The sequence below is a fragment of the Anneissia japonica genome, unplaced genomic scaffold, assembly GCF_011630105.1.
Source record: "Anneissia japonica isolate Jap-2015-1 unplaced genomic scaffold, ASM1163010v1 scaffold287593_len981703_cov172, whole genome shotgun sequence".
Classification (NCBI taxonomy): Eukaryota; Metazoa; Echinodermata; class Crinoidea; order Comatulida; family Comatulidae; genus Anneissia; species Anneissia japonica.
The window spans coordinates 455,638-474,701 of record NW_022726550.1 but is presented as its reverse complement, the minus strand read 5'-3'; the positions used below and the strand labels follow the sequence as shown (position 1 = coordinate 474,701).

Genomic DNA, 19,064 nt, shown 5'->3' with positions numbered 1-19,064 from the left:
ATACATACATACATTATTCGGGATTAGCTATATGTGTTATATATAACCCCTGTTTAAGAATATAAAATAATAAAATCAATCTCTATCGTTTGTTCTTTCATAGATCAATATAGGATCTGTGGTCCATTCATTCATTCATACATTTTGATTTATTGTCTTTTAAGCAATACGTGGATATAGCTTTTGCAAAGCAGCCCAGGAGGCTTTCGCTGTTTTGATTTCAAATGCTCTGCGTGTGGCTGCCATCAATTCAGTCGGTGACTTCTTACTTTTCCTCGGAAAAAGCGCCGTTGCAGCTTCTGTGGTTGTCATCGGATTGGAGTTCTTGAAGGTAAGCTCGAAGTGTGTATGTCTCAACGCATAATTTTCGTGATATCCACGCTTCTATCCATCTACACATCCATCCGTGACTTTGTTCTTCTCTCCGTCCTGCTGTTCATTCGTTCGTTTGTTCGTGGTTTTGTCTGTTTCTCCGCCGCCCTTCTTTTATTAGTTTATTCTTCACTCGTTCCTTCATTAATGCATTTGCTGCTTTCGTTCGTTTAAATTGTTTGGCGTTTTTCATTTCTTTATGAATTTTTTTTATTCCATTCGGTTATTCATTCGTGTGTTACTTTGTTCTTCCGTCCATCCGTTCATTCATTCATTCACTAGTTCGATCTTTCACTCGTTCATTTATTCGTCCGTTCGTTCGTTCATTGATTTATAACTTTATTTGTTTAACATTTGAAAGTTATTTTTCGCCATTTCTTCGTTTGTTTATTCGTTTTGTTCGTTTATTTATTCGGTTGATTGTTAAGCATAACATTGATGATTGACAACACCTTTTTGTCTTTTTTAGGATGATCCAGATATCAATTACTATGCTGTGCCAATTGCCCTTGCTGCCATATTTGCCTTCCTTATTAGCCACATTTTCATGACAGTTTATGAGGTAAGGACTAAATATGCATTTACATCGGATCCGAAGCGAAAATCGAGTAGCGTTTCCGAAGGGAAACGTTTTCGACGAGTTGGGTGGGGGGTGGGGGTGGTGCGTTGTTTTTGACGTAGGCGTAAGTACAGGAATTGCTTGGAACTTATTTAATCAATTATTAATCGATTTAACATTCTGTAAAAATTATATAGGCCTATAATGTTTCCTGCCGACGAAATGTGTTTCGGGTGACCAGCTCTTTTCGACAGGATGGTCTGTTCTCGGCACCACTGGCGCCAGCCCTACAAACAGCGCGTTTGAATTGCTCTATGAGTCTCGTGTACACCTTAAACACAGCAAAGGAGATAAAGTGATAATTCTGTTGAAATAATGGTGATGACGATGACGAGGACGATGACAATGATGATACGGATGGTGCTTATACGATATGGAGTTTTATTTGACTTCGTATTGGATGTAACAGTATTAAACCTGTACAGGAGTATTCGTATATATTGTTTGATACGTATTTTACTTACTCTTCTAGATGGCGATCGATACCTTGTTTTTGTGTTTTTGTGAAGATTGTAAAGCTAACGACGGAATTCAAAAACCATATTTTATGAGCAAAGATCTTATGGTACGTTGAAATATTTCAAAATTTGCTTAAGAAAAAGGTTGTTTTTGAAGGGTATATACAAATTTGTTATTATCATTGTTATTTTTATTATTGATATTATTATCAATTTAATTATAATAATGTTAATGATAATAGTAATAATATTAAATTATTATTATTATTAATAATTATTTTTGTCATCATCCTCATCATCATGCTAAACATAATCATCTTAACTTGCAAATGTTAAAATGATTTTTGAAATTGATACTTCTATTGGTTTATTATTTAATTTTACAATCTTTTCTTTTCAGAAATTTGTTGAAAATGCTGCAAAGGCACAGGCTGCCTTGGAGAAGCGTGAACGTGCGGTGATGACGTAATTACTACGTGATTATGTTGTGTACACTTTTTTACACCAAGACTTTTCAAAACTAATTCAATGACGTTATATATTTAATTGCCGTTTAAATTTTTGATTTTACATTTGACTTTTGGGTACCTTTAATCAAATATGCTGACAGTGTAAATAATGCAAACAGACAAGCTGACACTGTAAATATAATAATGTCAGCGTCACTTCTTTGAAAATCATGAAAGAATAAAAATTAAGAGAGAGGTACAATAGACCATTTAACGTATGTTTGTCCTGTCGTGAGCGATACTTGGATGGGGTATGGGGGAGGGAATCCGACATAAAGCTGCCATACATTTGCGTAACAGCTATAGTAAGCTCTCTCTGACTATAGCCCAGGGTATTCATCAGCATTTTTTTATTTTGCTCTCTAACTCGGCAGAGATGTGGGCAAAAAAAAAACCCAAAACACTAAAATATGTAACGTGTCCGCCCTTAAAACGTCAAACAAATATTATAGGAACAGCTTGAACGTATCTTTGAGTTGAAAGAATGATTTTTTTTTTATATGTTTACACTTCGTTATACTTTGTAAGTATACCATATATCAACAAGTATATGCAATGTTAACATCTGAACAGAAATGTTAGAGATCGGCACTTCGATGTCAAAAATAAGAGTATTTTTTTTGTCTACCCTGCATGGCGCTACACCTAGGCTATACTGGTACGCCAGTGGAAAACAATGGACAGGCGACAATAACAATGCAGCGACCTGTATGCTCGCATACCTTCTTAGAACTGGCAAATACCATTGGGCTAAGAATCACCGTAAGCCAAAATTTATTTCAGCTCCGTTCGCTTATAACAGTAATCACACGGTATGTTTTAGATTGGAATTGCAGATCGCGGGGACACTTAAATCCTGGTCCTAGGCCCGGGATTTATCAATCTCAGCTTAGCAAATTTCTTAAGTCAAAAAAGTTAAGATGTCCCTAATAATTATCTTAAGCTGATTTATTAAACCATCTTATCAAAATCTTGGCTTAAAAATTGTCTTAGATGGCGCTTCCGTACAATTGACTTCCTAATTTTAAGCAATGTTTAAGCTAAGTAATATTGATAAATTTAACTTAAGCAAAAAAATGGACTTAAGACGAATTCAAGCTGATTTTTAGTTTGATAAATCTGGGCCCAGGTGCTCCCCAAATGCAACTGAAAATGATAGAAACATCGAGAATCAAAATCAAAATAATCTGAACACAGCCATATTTAACTCACGTAGTATTGTAAACATAATCAACGAGCTTTCAGGTACGAATAGAAAATTAGATTGATATGTACTGCTTACGGAAACTTGGTTAGACCCACCAATAGTTAGTTATGAATTTTTTTCATCTGACTTCTGTGTTTATCGGAAAGATGAACCAGGCATGGTGGTGGATTATTAATTGCTTGCAAGAACACTATCAAGATGTTACCTGTATCTATCGATACCGATATAGAAATTCAACTTTTTGAGCTTGTTTACCTGGGGGAAAGATTCTGCTTGTTTGTGTCTACATGATACCTCCAAGTGCAAAGACGGAATGGCTGACTCAGTTTCAAAATATCGCTGATTATATACCTTTGAACATACACAAGTACACTGCTGTTATCCTCACTTGGAATTTAAATTATGATTTTACCTCAAACTGTTACAATAAGGAGTTTGAAAACATACTATCATTTCTCAATATGGTACAATATGTTAATTTTCCTACAAGATACTCAAATAATAGTTCCAGCACTATTATGATCTTGTAATAATAATAATGATATAATAATAATAATAATAATAATAATAATAATAATAATAATAATAATAATGTTAATAATAATAATATCATGTGTAACATCACGAGGGAACCAGGGTTAAATACAAGTGATCATATATGTATTTACTATGATATTGTTAATATGGCTGGTGTATTCTAAACCGGTTAACAGGCAGTTTTCGCCGTACGACGGTATCCATGACTTCATAATTTATTCATCTTGCGTTGCGGAGTACGTTAATTTCAGGATTTTACGTGCTCGATACGTTAGTTACGGGTTTGCGCATGCGGAGCTATCGCGTCGAATGTTGGTTACTAACATTAAAGTTAAGGTTAACGTCGTGCAGCGAAAACTACCTAATATATATTATTACATATAAAAAAATGTTGATCGTAACCATCTCTTTAGAACACTCAAGTTAGTGCCATTGGACATGTGCATTTCATAGCCTGACTTTGATTGCTCTCAGGCATGTTTTAAAGATCTATTTTTAGCAGCACCGGTATCAATGACTGTGTTCCTAAGATCGAGGAATGTTTCCATTTGTATTAAATCTGAAATCATAAAAATGTCTCGGAAAAAGAGACATTTTGTATTGGGATGCAAAACATCCACAAAATGTATTAAAGTGGGAAAGTATAAACAATTTAACAACACTTTACGGGAAACTACTCGAAAGACTCATTTCGATTACATGCACTGTATGGGCACCACACTAAAAACAACTTTAAAATAAACCATTTCCGTCTTAGAATTACTAAATTTTGTGTTAGGGAGATTTTTAACGACTTGAACAACTTAATTTAGCAACTATTCTTAAGTGTATTATGGATAAATTGATATTAATGTACATAATCTTATTGATTTTAAATCCAGATATTTCGAAACGTAATTTTAAAACACAAATTTGCAAGAACCAATTACTCATTTAAATATTCATTGTTTATAAATTTTCCTCGTCTTTGGGAATCTCTACCTATAAGAGGACAATCAATGTACAGTTTTAAAATTTTGTCGTTGGCTCTTCGTTCCTATATTCAGCAGCTTTAATGTATAATGTTATTTTATTTTGTTGGCGATTTTAAAATATCTAATTGTATTTGTTTATTACTGTATTTTATGATAAAATTTTAGCATTTCATTTTTATATCGAATTTTGAGATTATTTTAATGTTTAGTAGCCTATACGTAAGGATGCAATATGAGAGCCGCTCTGATTGTGCTTATACACTTATGGTAATCCTCAGGGTACTGCATTCTCATTGTTATGTTTTTGTTGTATTGTCCCCTGGAAATAAAATAAAATATATAAAACAAATAAAATAAAATCGCTGAAGCGAGGGCTTGCCCCGTGCCTGGACCTATGGAGCTCTTTATTTAAACCCAGCGCCTACGAATACAGAGGCCCCAGGCTACTCCCAGCTTCTTTGCCAATGATACAATATATAACTTTGAAACAAATTATTACTAATTTTTAAATTTGAACATGGCTAGAATAAAAGCATAGGCCTAATTAACTTTCACTATTTTTTAAAAATCTATTTTATTTGGTTTTTAATTTCAAACATATTTATACATGATACAATTTAACTGATTATCTTAAAATTCGAAAATCAGTTTGCAATTAATACAAAATACACTTTGTTCAATCAATTTAAATACACAAGATTGCAAAAGAGAATGAATAAGGACTAAATCGAATATCAATCCTAACCTTTTAATTGAACCTTAAAAAAAAACTACTCATCCGGTCTGATTCTCTGACTGACCTTTGCACTGCTGTCTGCCATATAACTGTACAGATAAACTTGTTCATTTCTTTTTTTGACCTCAAGCGTGTCGCCTTGTGTTGTGCTGTGTTTAGGGGAATTTAATTTTCCATTTTGTTTTTAAAACGTATTTTATTAACCAGTTTTAATTTTGTTTTGTACAGTATTATAGGCCTATAAGGCCTCGAATTGTAACGTGTATGTCTAGTGTTTGCAATAAACTGAATACAGTTACAAAAATGTACTTGCATTTGTATTTCGATTTAAACCATGATTCACAGAGTGACGAACGTGTTGACATTTTTTAACAATTTTCAGTTTTCGAAATATATACACATTAAAATAAAACTTATTCCGGATGATATTGTCCGAAGACTACAGACGACTTTTAATAATTGTTGAGAGGTGTTGTGGAGGGCCTGCTGTGGGGGCGGGTTACGTGGATATTTTGTCTTATTAGCTTCAGTTACTTTGGCTGTGACCAAGAATGACTTGACTATGTAGGAATGGCCGTGACCAGAGAAAGGAGGCTATTCCTATGTAGGAGAATGGATGTAAGATATAGAGGTGGATGTATGTGAAATGTACAGTAGGAATGGGTGTGACTTGATAGAGGTGGCTGTGTGACCCCGTAGAATGACTGACCAGATGGTGACTAGAGGTGACTGACCTTGTAGGAAAGAATATGTGACCAGATAGAGGTGGCTGTAGAGGTGGCTGTAGGGCCTATGTATAAAGGAATGGCTAGTGTGACCAGATGGAGATGGCTGTGGCCATCGGAACGGCTGTGACCCGGATGGAGATGGCTGAGATCATGTATAAATGGGTTCCGGTCCGTTGCCACCCTGGCCCGTTGCCACCCGGCCTTTTGCCATCCGGCCGTTGCCACCCGACCCGTTGCCACCGGGCCTTTTGCCACCCTAGGCCCGTTGCCACCCGGCCTTTAGCCACCCGGCATTTAGCCACCCGGCCTTTTGCCACCCTAGTTCCGTTGCCACCCACGCCTTTTGCCACCCGGCCTTTTGCCACCCGGCATTTTTCCACCCAGCCCGTTGCCACCCGGCCCGTTGCCACGTACCTAGGCCCGTTACCACCCAGGCCCGTTGCCACCCAGCCTTTTGCTACCTTTGGGAATGTCGAATATTTATATTATTTTGGTGGGTTTTTTACACAGATTTGTACTAGTAGGCCTACTGTAGCAGAATGTTTTCTTGATTAAATTTACTTTCCAGTTAATATTTAATTATTAGTTTACTGTATTTTATTTCAAACAATCGTCCATGCGCCTTCTTACCACCAGGAGATAATTGCAGAAATAAACATTGTTATAAATCCGCATAAAGAGAGAAATCATGCAATGTCTAGTTTATTTTTATATTTTATTTTAAAGTATATTCTTATTCTAAAATACAATTACAATTAAAATAACAACACATTTATGATAATAATAGTTATTTATATAGTATAACCACAAGCCTATATTATGTGTGTATAATGAACTTTATTGAATGTATTTGGTATTTCTCTCTTTATGCGGACAATTTATAACAAGCATATATATTTTTTCATGAAAAATAACCGTCATTGATAAACTTTAAATGAAGCTCTTCTCGTTAGCGGTAAACTACAAAGGATATTGCGCTCAGTAACATTAACGATCTGAGCAAACTAATCCTCCTGATTGTTTATACCGTGACTAGGGCTATGGTTCAGATTATAGGATCTTCAAGCCTAATTTGCGTGGCCTTCAATTGGTCAGCTGGACATTTCCCCCACCCATGTTTTTTTTTTTCTATTGGTATACCAGAGCTATATTTTATCATACATTTGGCTTAATATCTTAAAAACAACAAATTGTGGGAGGTATATTATGTATGGGCATAGGCCCATTTCTTATAGCGGAGCAGCATTACCATATTCAACATGTTTAATAGCTTTTCATTGCTATTTTCATCATTTTCACTATATTTATGTTCATTATTATTTCCACACTCAAAGGCAAGTCAATTTAATAAAAAAAAATCTGTTCAATTTATAACACTACAAGAATTTTAATTCATGATTTTCTGCCTTCAAAAAAAAAAATGTAAAAAAACACACGTCTGAATACATAAAAATAAAGATAGAACGCTAATCAGGAACTTAATAAATAATAATTCTGGATTTATATAGCGCCTCCAGTTGACACAGCGCTTGAACATTATTACCCGGATCACTGGATCAAGCACATATGGTACACACACTCAAGCCCCATAGGGGAATTCCATAATGTTGCAGCTGTATTCAGCGCAGGCTGTGTTTGAACCTACCAGGTACCCACTTGTACTCCTGGGTGGAGAGAGACAACCGTAGATAAAGTGCCTTGCCCAAGGACACAAGCGACTTGCACAGCGGGAGTTTTGAACCCCAAAAACCCAACCGATGCGCCAACCACTTCTACGTGTGCCTTTCATGATGGTTAACCGTAACGAATTGTCTCTAATAATAATAACTTTATTATTTCTTTTTTGTAACAGAGGCACAATCGCTAAAGAGATGTGCAACAATAATTAACAATATAAGAGTAATAATAACATATGTACATTTGTCTTGCTATAGACGAAAATAAATTATAATACTCATCCCAAGAAATGAAATACACGCCACCGAGCTCGACACTGTTCACGCCATTGCCAGGATTTCCAGACGATGCGTGACCAATGCCGAAACTCGACGGTGCGCATTCCATCTCCCGGAGAATGCATTACACTTTATCTGAATAAACTGATAAGAAACATAAATGAAAGAATAGGAGGAAGAAAAACAAAAAACAAAACAAAACAAAAAACGATAATACCGTTGTTTACAATCTTCCAAACAATCAATCCATTCGTCATTCAGTACACACAGTTTGGCAAAAATTAATGCCGAGAGTAAAATTTCTGCTAATACAATGCATAGGCATACAACTATGGGTGGCAACGGGCCGAGTGGCAAAAGGCCTATGGTGGCAACGGGCCGGATGGCAATAGGCCGGGTGGCAACGGGCCTAGTTGGCAAAAGGCCGGGTGGCAAAATACCGGGTGGCAACGTGCCTAGGGTGGCAAAAGGCCGGGTGGCAACGGGCCTAAGGTGGCAAAAGGCTGGGTGTCAACGGGCCGGGTGGCAACGGGCCGGTTGGCAAAAAGCCGGGTGGCAAAAGGCCGGGTGGCAACAGGCCAGGTGGCAACTGGCCTAGGTGACCATGTAGGAACGAATGTGTGACTAGATAGAAGTGGCTGTGACGATAATGTAGGTACTGTAGCTGTGACCACAAAAAGGTGGTGACCGTATAGTAATGAATTCGTTACTAGATAGAGAAGGTTTTGACCGTATATGAATGAATTTCTGACCAGTACAGAGGTTTCTCTGATCCAATGAAGGAGCCTCTGGGTGGGGGGGGGGAATTTGCCCTCCCATAGGACAGGCTGGACCCCTGTCATCGGATAAAAAAATTATAACTTGCCTATCCAGTTAACGTAATTTTTTATTGTCATTTCCAAATATTGTGGTCTAAAAGCATAATTTGGACCGTACTAAGCCTGTTTACAGGGAGTTTAAAAAAATTCTGAACGAGGCTCTCGTCGGCCCTTGGCTCGGACCCCTCCATCGGACATGTCGGATCCCGTGTCGGCAAATTTCTGGAGCCACCGCTGCTGCGACCATGTATGAACAGCTGTGACCAGATAGAGATGACTGACCAAAAAGGAATGAATATGTGACCAGATGTAGGAGTTGGTTTGATGATAGGAATGGCTGTGACCATTAGAGATGGCTGGGACCAAGAATGATTTTTTTTAACCAGATCATGTGTAGTGCCTGTTCTTTTCAGCTTAATATCTGAAATGCTGCTCATTGATGTGTAGCTTCAAATATCAAACTGATTTTTTATTTTAGATAGATGTGGTTTGGCAGTGTAGAATTGGTTTTAACCTTACAAATATTGATAAAATATTAATTGAATGAACGTTGCTTAGTAAATCATATTTAACAACTACAGTAGAACCTTTATTAATGGGACACCTTCGGAACCCAAAGAAGTGTCTCCTGAATTAGCAATGTTGGGCGGCCGGATCAAAATCTTTAGCGGGCCTGAGTTATATGTTATACCGGTAACTAATATTGAAATTAGATTGGAATATTTATATAGGAAAATCGTTATACTAGACAATAACGTTTTTATGTTATCTCAAATTAATTTCAAATTAATTCTCAAGACATCATAAGTAGTTCATGCAGAAAATGATTGATAAATTAAATCTTGATTAAACTTTCTAACTTACTAAAACTCTTCAAGATTGACTTGTCTGAACTGGTTTTTAATATTCCAATGAAGTGCGTCTTAATCGATTTGATTCATTTCAATAAAAACAGTGTATTTACTCGAATGTCAGTAAAAATTTAATCAGAGAGGACGACAGAACTGTTATTAAAGTCAATATGAAATGAATATAAATAAGGCGCGCTTGCAACGTTTAACACTTTGTGCGAGTTGCCAAGTCATACTGATAGTTAATTATCTTTCATACAAATGAAATAATTAGCAGTTAAACGAATGTTTCACAAGTGTTCATAATTGCAATTTGCCAACACGACAATTAGCATTACTTAATAAACACTTGCTCAATCTTTAGCAATGAACACTCGGATCGGTGTGGAACCTGAGACAGATTTGGATGGACATGGAATGACGGGTAATGTTGGTTTACCTACTTACGAAGCTGAACAAACCTGGAATTATGATCAATTTATCACAGCTCCTAACACCAAGACTAACACGCCTGGACCAGACGATAAGAAAAACATGGGTCTAAGCAAGAAAACTGTAAAGGACGAAGATGCAACTATTCGAGGGGGTTGCTGCGGAAAGAACTTCGACGTATTCAGTGGCGAAACATCTTTTCATGGACTTAAACACATCAGTGGTGAAAACAACAACAGTCGAAGGTGAATTAAGAACAACAGTTTATCAATAATTTACTGTTTATGCGATGTAAACAAATTTGTTTACTTCATTCATCATTTTATTATTATTATTATTACAATTAATGTTATTGTTATTAGCATTGTTATTATTATTATTATCATAAAGATTCTAAAATTCTTGAAATATTTATAATCTTAAAACGATTCCCAATTCTGAAGATGTCACTTGTAATTGTCATAATCCATCAGACAACATCAGTATACATAACATCCAATTAGAGTTCATATAATATATAATTTTTTATATTATTAGTTATATTTTCAATTAATAATTGAATAATTGATTTTCTTGTTGTTAACATTGATATAGCTTTGTTAAATATTGTTAGTAACAATGATACATTTTATTCTTTTTTTAGAATAGCTTGGATAATTATACTCGTCTTGGCATTTTGCTGCCTTAGTTACCAAATAAATCTGTCAGTGTTAAAATTCTTTGAGTATCCGACAAATACCAAACTAAATTATGTCACTAAACGTGAAATATCATTTCCTAAAGTCACAGTGTGTAACATCAATATGTTCAGGTAAGTTATAATATTTTAATTCGGAATTACTTAAATTTATGGTATTAGAGGGTTGTTCTCTCACCATAATTATTCCAACTGAAGGTATGCGAGAAGCCACTGAATTACGATTTTAATATTATACCTACATACATTTATAGATTTCATTAAAAAAAATCCAGTCCTCCAACTCCTCCAAACCACTTTTCTAAAGACCCAAATAACAACCTTCAGGCCGAACACCAATACCACCCAAATTTTGAAGTCTCAAATATGTTCTTGAATTGGAGGGAAAACTGTATTAAGATAATGTAGATAGTGGATAAACTTCTAAACGATATTGGGACCAATGAATGTGACCGGTCATAGAGGCTAAAAACAAATAAAAAATCCCACTCCTCTCTCATTCATACTGTGGGGAGTATTTTCCAAAATTACAAGTAGTAATAATAATAATAATCAATATTTGTAGCGCATAATGTTAATAACCTCTAGGTGCTTAACAACAAAATAAAGCAGCGATGCAGGAGATGGTGACATTCAAGTGGTCTTACCCACCGATGTCAAAGTAACGTCAAAGTAGACAGGTTTTCAATAGTATGATATTTTTTAAATATTAAAATTGAACAATACAGTACAATAGCATACGCAATTCCCAACATTTGTACTGGTATTTCTACAATTAAACGTTTTTTATATTGCAACCCATACACATTAAATATTATTCGCACACAAAAAATATTTCAGGAAGCTATACTAATACTTGTAGAAAAGAAGAAACAAAACCCAGATCATACGATTGGGGTTATCTGGTCTTGTGAATGGTTCCAACGAGATGCAGAACAAATTTAACAAGATAATCCGAGATTACAAACCCTCGACTTGTTGCACCATGTAGCGATTTGCTCGATCAGCAGGTTGTTTATTATAGGAGTGTAATATTAACAGTCATACATACTTATCAGGCGAAGTGTAGCCGAGCGGTTAGGGTGCACGTATTATGCGTAAAGTTGATCGTGTGTATGGGGGTTTGTTATCATTATTATTTATTAACTTATTATTTGTGCATCTATAGAATAATTTTTTTCATATATATTATTATTTTTTTTGCATAAAATTGGGACAGCAGAGTGTGACATATGCCTATACGGCCAGAAAGTTTTGAAACACATAAAATCTTCATCTTACTTCCCCACTTCATTAGCCAAAAGAGTCCTATCATCATAGGCCTCAGATGACGAGCTCATCAATCGGTGTTTCATGCCGTCTAGACTGCTTCCAGCATGGCTGATCCACTCGAGTCGGTAACGTGGTCCGTCCTGCGATTTTTTTTCGTACGAAACATTTGCATGAAACTCCACTCGGGCAGTCTCGATTGACTCCACTCGAAAAGCTCATGATGCACAATTCAGGAGGTCATAACGTCATCAACCAAAGATAAACGTCTACAGAATCTATGAGATGATGTCGCTGTCTGATTTTAAAACATATCACATTAATGTTACCATGTTAATACCTAATGGGCCGTTTAGAATGACAAATGTAATATTTGATTGAGCTGCACGAGTAGTAAAAGTTATTTGATCTTTAGTTACATAGTGTGAGCATTTTTTTAGTTAGGCCTAGTAGTTTTTTTATTTATAGGAAATGTATATTAATGTTAACAATTTCATTGTCTTTTTTTTTGTGAGTATTTTTGGACACAATGTTTTGGGAGACAAAATTAGATCGCAATTTAGTTCACTTTCTGGTATCACTCTCTCACTTTTGTTCGCCTTCCAACCATCTTTCTTGTGCTTATATTTTTGCTTATGTAAGAGATAAACGAAATCGAAAATCCAATCAACTCCAAAAAGTACAAATGGAAAATGATGAAGTTAATACATTGCATTTTTTTTTATGTAGAACTTAACAAAATCAGATCTGATAAATATAGAATTAATGACTCGGTATTACAATTAATATAGGTGGCAGGGGTGGCACCAGCGGCGGGGGGATTGGGTCGGGCCCGCCGTCGGGGAGAGCTTGCCCCGCCATCGGGGAGGAAAAGAACAATTCGTCGGGGAGAAAAAAAAATTATATGTATTTTTTACATATTAGTAGACTCTAAAATCGATTAAATACGCCTTTGAAACCCCTAAATTGTCAAAATTTTCCAAGACCACTTTCGGAACCTTTTAATCGAAGCTCGATATAAAATATATTTATTTATTTTTATAGGCCCTATATTTATTCGAACAGACACCTTGGGAACGGTGGCACTCAATAAAAATTGATGCGTTCACAAAAGCAAATCAAACAGAATACAATACAATACCAAAAAGGTTACCAGAATTAAAATAAATAAACATCTGCATTACGTACAGTATGAAGGCCTACCAAAAATAATATATTTATTTAAAACAAAGATAAATCAATAGGGGAATTAAATAATGGAATTTAATATTCCATTACGTAGTTTCCATGCTCTTTTAACATACCTTTTGCAGAACCTATGAAAATTAACTTCACTTTCTCTGTTAAGGAATAAGAATGCACAACCCAAAATATATTGAAGTGTAATATTTTTGTTCGCATTAAAAAAAAATCATTATATAGCTCTTGGTTGTTATGTAGACCTAATTCAACTTTTAAGTTGTGATTCATTAATGCGTATGTTATTTAGGGCTGGGCGGCAACTAAAAATTAAATGATGGGTATTTTTATCAACATTTAGGTTACAAATGCCACATTTCTTCTTATTATTTATATTTGACTATTACTATTTGACCTGTCTCTTATACACATCTAGATGAAAATATTTGTATGATTCTGCTCCTGTGGTAAAGCCGTCACCTGATGTCCATTTCTTTTCTTTATCAGTACGTTTGCCAGTGATCTACAATTTTCAAAATTGAAACTCAGTTTCCATTCTTTCGCAAATGTAGGCCTATTTGCAAGTTCTAACATCCTTTTCATTTCATTTTCATTGTTAGCTAACAACACAATATCATCAGCCCAAAAGAGACTGCCAACCCATGTATCATTGAACTTATTCGACTGGTTTATTTCGTTGAGTACGAATTTTCATTGAGTATTATTTTCATTCGACTGGTTCGTAAAATAGACTTTCGTTGACAACGAAAATTGACGTAACCAGAATGCGTTAATCAGCGTTAAGTTATGCACGTGACCAAACAAATATGGCCGATTAGTCAGTTTAGCAACAACATTTGCGTTAATATAATTTAGATTAAATTTCAGAAAATAAAAATTATAATATTTACCCACATTGAAGTCAAAAAATAATTGTAGGCTAACAGAATTCAAAAACTGAATGAAAACTTTTTTTTTAACGAAAACCCATACTGCCACAATCTGAAGCAGCCTTACGCAGCGTGTATCGCGGTAACTATGCAACCATTTTGTTTTCTCGAGTATTTACCAGTTTTCTATTCGACTGGTTGTCTTCGTTAAGTAGGATTTTACCACTGTGCAGGTGGGCGTGGTTTAACGAAGAACGACCAGTCGAATATGGCCATTAATTCTTGTACCCATATCATTCAATTTTAGAATTTTAGTGAATAACAATGACTCACACCGCTGGCGGCATGTTATTGTATGTTGCAATTTACTGTACCTTTAGCAAACGAAGATAAGATACGGTATCGTATCAATAGCCACGGCAAAAAATTATTCATAAATAGGCAGAGAGTTTATTAGGTATGTACTAGAGAATGTGATCACTTACTACTCAAAACAGTTTTAGAAGGCCACTTTCAGGGGAAATAAAAGCATATCTTGATCAAATGAAACAGGGTGACAGTAATTTCCAAATTAATAGAAAATCAGCTCAAAAGAATAAACAGCTCAAAAATTCTGGATGCCATAAGGACCTAACAAAATGGCAGGGCACCAATGAATGAAAGAGGCGTAGTTACTAATTTTTATACACCTAGTATATAGTATTGTATTGTATCTTCTAGAGTACAAGGCTTAGGCCGTTACGGTAATTAATGCCGAAATTATTTATTATTGTTATTGTTATTATTATTATTATTATTATTATTATTATTATTATTATGGGTGTTCATTTTGATCGAGTTGATTTGTTTTCTTTTCTTCACTTTAATTTTACTTTTTCAAATACATGTATATATAGTAGTGCCTGTATTGGTACAAATACGGTTCACCTCAAAAATTAATATGTTTATTTATTTATTTATTAATTATTATTATTATTATTATTATTATTATTATTATTATTATTATTATTATTATCATCATTATTATTGCTATTGTTATTATTATTATTTTTTTTATTGTTTCAAAACCTAGGGGCCTAGGTAGGACCTAACTCAACCTGTAGTTAGACCTTCTAAGCCTTTGATAATATCCCTACTACTGGTTTTATAGAAGGGAGTACTAGCTATTGTTCTTGTTGTAGAATGACTAGCATTTAATAACATACAAGAAGCTCACATTTGTTACATACGTACATCCCATAAATCGGTAAGATTTTATAGGCCTACCGTAGGTAAACATTATAGAATGAACAATAATAGTAATACTCGAGCATCACGACATTGCGAAGTGCCTGTTCTTGTTTCTAACCATATTTTAACTAGTATCGAACTCGAGTTGAGTCAATCCTAGTTGAGTTTCATGCCAAAAGTTTCGTACGGGGAAAAAAAATCGCGCCTAGCCTAGCCAAACGACTCTGTCCAACGATCCGCTCGCTCTGTTAGATGCGACCGAAAAATATTCAAATAAGATTCTAAAATGTACATTTTTACTTCTGATCATCCCAAAACAAAATTCGAGGAGGCCCGAGATACATGCAATATTGTCAATGTGTGAAACTTACGTATTACTGTAATTAATTGTTAAAACAGATTATTATCTCCAAGGCTTTCCATTTTTCTGATGATCCTATTGTGTGTAATGTATATTGTATTGCTGGAGTAAAACACAAATAGTATTAGAAATTACAATGATGAATCCTCGTTGCTCTTTTCGCTCAGAATTGACCAAGTGACAGCAGAAATTGGCGGATTTACTAAATTCTATGAAGGCGGTCTAAATTATCTTCGAAGCTTGGCGCCTGAAATCGGTATTATATCTTCGAATCGTACAGGTAATGGAAATGGTGGATGCGTTAAGTTGACGAACACAACGTATCTTGGTGGTACAAATCTGCAAGAATTCATAAGTCACAGCGGTCATAAGATAAAAGACATGCTTGAAGTGTAAGAAAGTCAATAAGTTATCTATTTCGTATTTTTAAGGGGTTGGGTTGGGGTTAGGTTTAGGTTTATCAGTCTCTCATAGTTAAATACACATCATTATTTCGACCTTTAACCCATCTTCTTAGTTTTTTTTTTAAAACTGATTGACATTACAGTTGTATAATTTGTATCATTACTGTCTTACTGTATAAATGGCATGTTATAATTATTGCGTTTTGTAACGTCTCATATTAAAATCAATTTTAATGGTTTTACTTTAATATTGAATTGTAAATTTGTATCAATTTTAATTGACTACGGTATATCATATTGTAATGCGACATTTGAGCATATTTTTATGGGATTTGCGCAATAAGTGAATAAATTATTATTATTATTATTATTATTATTATTATTATTATTATTATTATTTAATTATTTTTCAAAGCCACGGGTCATAAGAGGTCGATTTTGTCACAAAGATTACAACAAACACCACATTCGAACTTTACTAAGAGGGAGATTTGCAACATTAAGAAAACGAGAACGAATACGAATACGTCATTATCATTAATACTTGAAACATTCTTAACAATATACAAGCTTAATGTGATCCTTGATTAATGCAAAAGGCAAGAATCGCCTGACAGATATGTAGGGGAAGGATGCTCAAAACTGTGACGACGTAACCGTATTCGTTATCGTTTTCGTAAACTTGCCAAAACTCCTTACTGACAACATTAGATCAACATAAAATTATTTGTGTTAACATAGATTTAAAGCATGTTAAAATTTAACACATTTGTGATTAGCCCATATTTCTTGATTACACTAGCGTTCGTCAGCATCCTTTATGAAGTATCTTATGATATACCGGTCAGTGTAGGCCAATTGTGATTGCTATTTTAATATCGATACTCATTAACTTGATCTGAAATTATTAAATAAACTTATCAGGACCAGGAATAATTCTCCTGGACTATTGCTTCTGTACTATATACAACTAAACATTACGATTGATTAAACGTCATGTTAAACCCATCACCAAAACAGTAAAAATCGAATTTCATTATACTCTTCACAAAAACAAAACAAAACAGTCAGGTCGTCGTCAACTTGTAGAATCTAATAAAGATTTGTATTGATAATTCGTCATCATCCATCTGCTGATTATACAGTCCAATGGCCTCATCATTCTTCATTCATTTTTCTGTTAATTGGTTAATATACTTTCTAGAAAAATTTATATCCTCTTATTAACGTTCTTGGTGTCCATATGGCGTTCATGTTAATGATTCGTCTTCTCAACTCTATTCGTGTTTCATCATCGCGCGTTTAATTAAATCTTTTCACTTTTTATTTACCGACTTTCTGGCGCTACTGCTAGTTCCTGCAACTAAATTTGGGTTACTAACTATTTATTGCGTTTAGTGCGCGCCATACCATATTTAATTAGAGTCCCATACTCGATTTCTTGTTGACCGCAAAAAAAGAAAAAAAAAAAAAAGTATTAATTTTGACGGCAATTAAATTTGGTATGACACGCACTAAGCGCAATAAAATAGTAAGCAACCCAAATTTAGGGCTTGGAAACAACCCAAGCTAACTTTTGGTGCAATTCAGTGATCCATCCCGTGCTATCTTACAGGTGCATTTTCAATGGCATCGAATGCGGTCCGGAAAATTTTACACTTACTTACACCAACTATGGAGCATGTTATATCTTTACTCCAACCACAAAATCGTCATTGAACAATGCAGGTAGGTTAGGAACGACAACCAAAACAGATCAGATCTAATTGCTCTTTTTTTACGATAGTGTGGGGATGATAATGACGATCTTGTTGCTGTTGATGATGACGACGATGATGATAAATGATGATGGTAATGTTGACATTGATGGAAATGTGATGACTTTGATGATATAATTAAGATGGTAATGATGACGAAAGTGATGTTTAAAATAATGGTAATTGTAATGATGACAAGGAGGATTATTACGTTGATGATGCTGATGTAGTGATACGGTAACGGTGATGATTCTATTATATTGCGGTAATCATAATGATTATTATGATGATAATGTTGATTCTGAAAGTGTTGATGATGCTGATGACGATGGTGATAGTGATGATGATAAGGGAAACATAATCAAAATCCCAAGTGTTGATTATAGCATTATTTTATTTCATCAGGACAAAAGCATGGGCTTAGCCTGATTCTTAACGTTGAGCATTTGCAGTATGTAACAGCTCCTAGGGAAAACCTTGGTTTCCGAATCGCAATTGATTCTCAGCACGATGCACCTGATTTAGAGGCATCGGGCGTGGATGTCGGGACAGGAATGAGGGCTTCAATTGGACTTCGGAAACACACTGTACGTCTATTTTTTCCACATAAAACGCAATAATCGACAATAAAACGCAATAAACAAAAATGAAACACAAAAGACAACAATGAAACACAATAGACAACAATGAAACGCAATGACAGTTTTACAAATGTAAAACAGTAAGCAACCCAACAAACTGTAATAAAACATAAACAATAAACTAAAGCACTCTAATGCAAAATCTGCAAATTATTATACTGTGTCACCAAACGTCGATGACTTATTGACCTACGACTGTAGGCATCTTAATCATATTGTAGTGGTGCCAAAATGTTATACAATTGTTCACCGAAAGCTGCAGCTCCACTCAAACAATTCTTCCTTCCTCTACAAAGAAACTTTCCGGACTGTTAAACTTAAAAACTGACCAATCACGGCCATGGATGACACCAGCGGAGGGTGGGGGGCCGTCGGGGAGAAAAAGCACAATTCGTCGTTGAGAAAAAAAAATATATGTATTTTCTACATATTAGTAGGCT

The 19,064-nt window shown here is 34.9% G+C and overlaps 2 protein-coding genes and 1 pseudogene across 2 annotated transcripts in view; all 3 read left to right on the top strand.

The window, feature by feature from the left end:
* LOC117113249 (choline transporter-like protein 1) overlaps window positions 1-5,716 on the top strand; it is a 21,994-nt gene extending 16,278 nt beyond the window's left edge. Inside the window, exons 12-16 of the mRNA XM_033256544.1 lie at window positions 28-35; window positions 165-331; window positions 842-934; window positions 1,464-1,556; window positions 1,850-5,716. Coding sequence (XP_033112435.1) covers window positions 28-35; window positions 165-331; window positions 842-934; window positions 1,464-1,556; window positions 1,850-1,918 — 430 coding nt within the window. The 3' untranslated portion in view covers window positions 1,919-5,716. The remainder of the gene's footprint in view (window positions 1-27; window positions 36-164; window positions 332-841; window positions 935-1,463; window positions 1,557-1,849) is intronic.
* Window positions 5,717-9,284: 3,568 nt separating this feature from the next.
* Window positions 9,285-9,391, top strand: LOC117113274 (annotated as a pseudogene).
* Window positions 9,392-9,994: 603 nt separating this feature from the next.
* On the top strand, window positions 9,995-18,603 carry LOC117113248 (acid-sensing ion channel 4-A-like). The gene is made up of 5 exons (XM_033256543.1): window positions 9,995-10,441; window positions 10,840-11,007; window positions 15,990-16,214; window positions 17,842-17,954; window positions 18,389-18,603. Exons 1-5 carry the CDS (start codon window positions 10,131-10,133, stop codon window positions 18,601-18,603), a joined length of 1,032 nt encoding a protein of 343 aa, XP_033112434.1. The 5' UTR covers window positions 9,995-10,130.
* The last annotated feature ends 461 nt before the right edge of the window (window positions 18,604-19,064 follow it).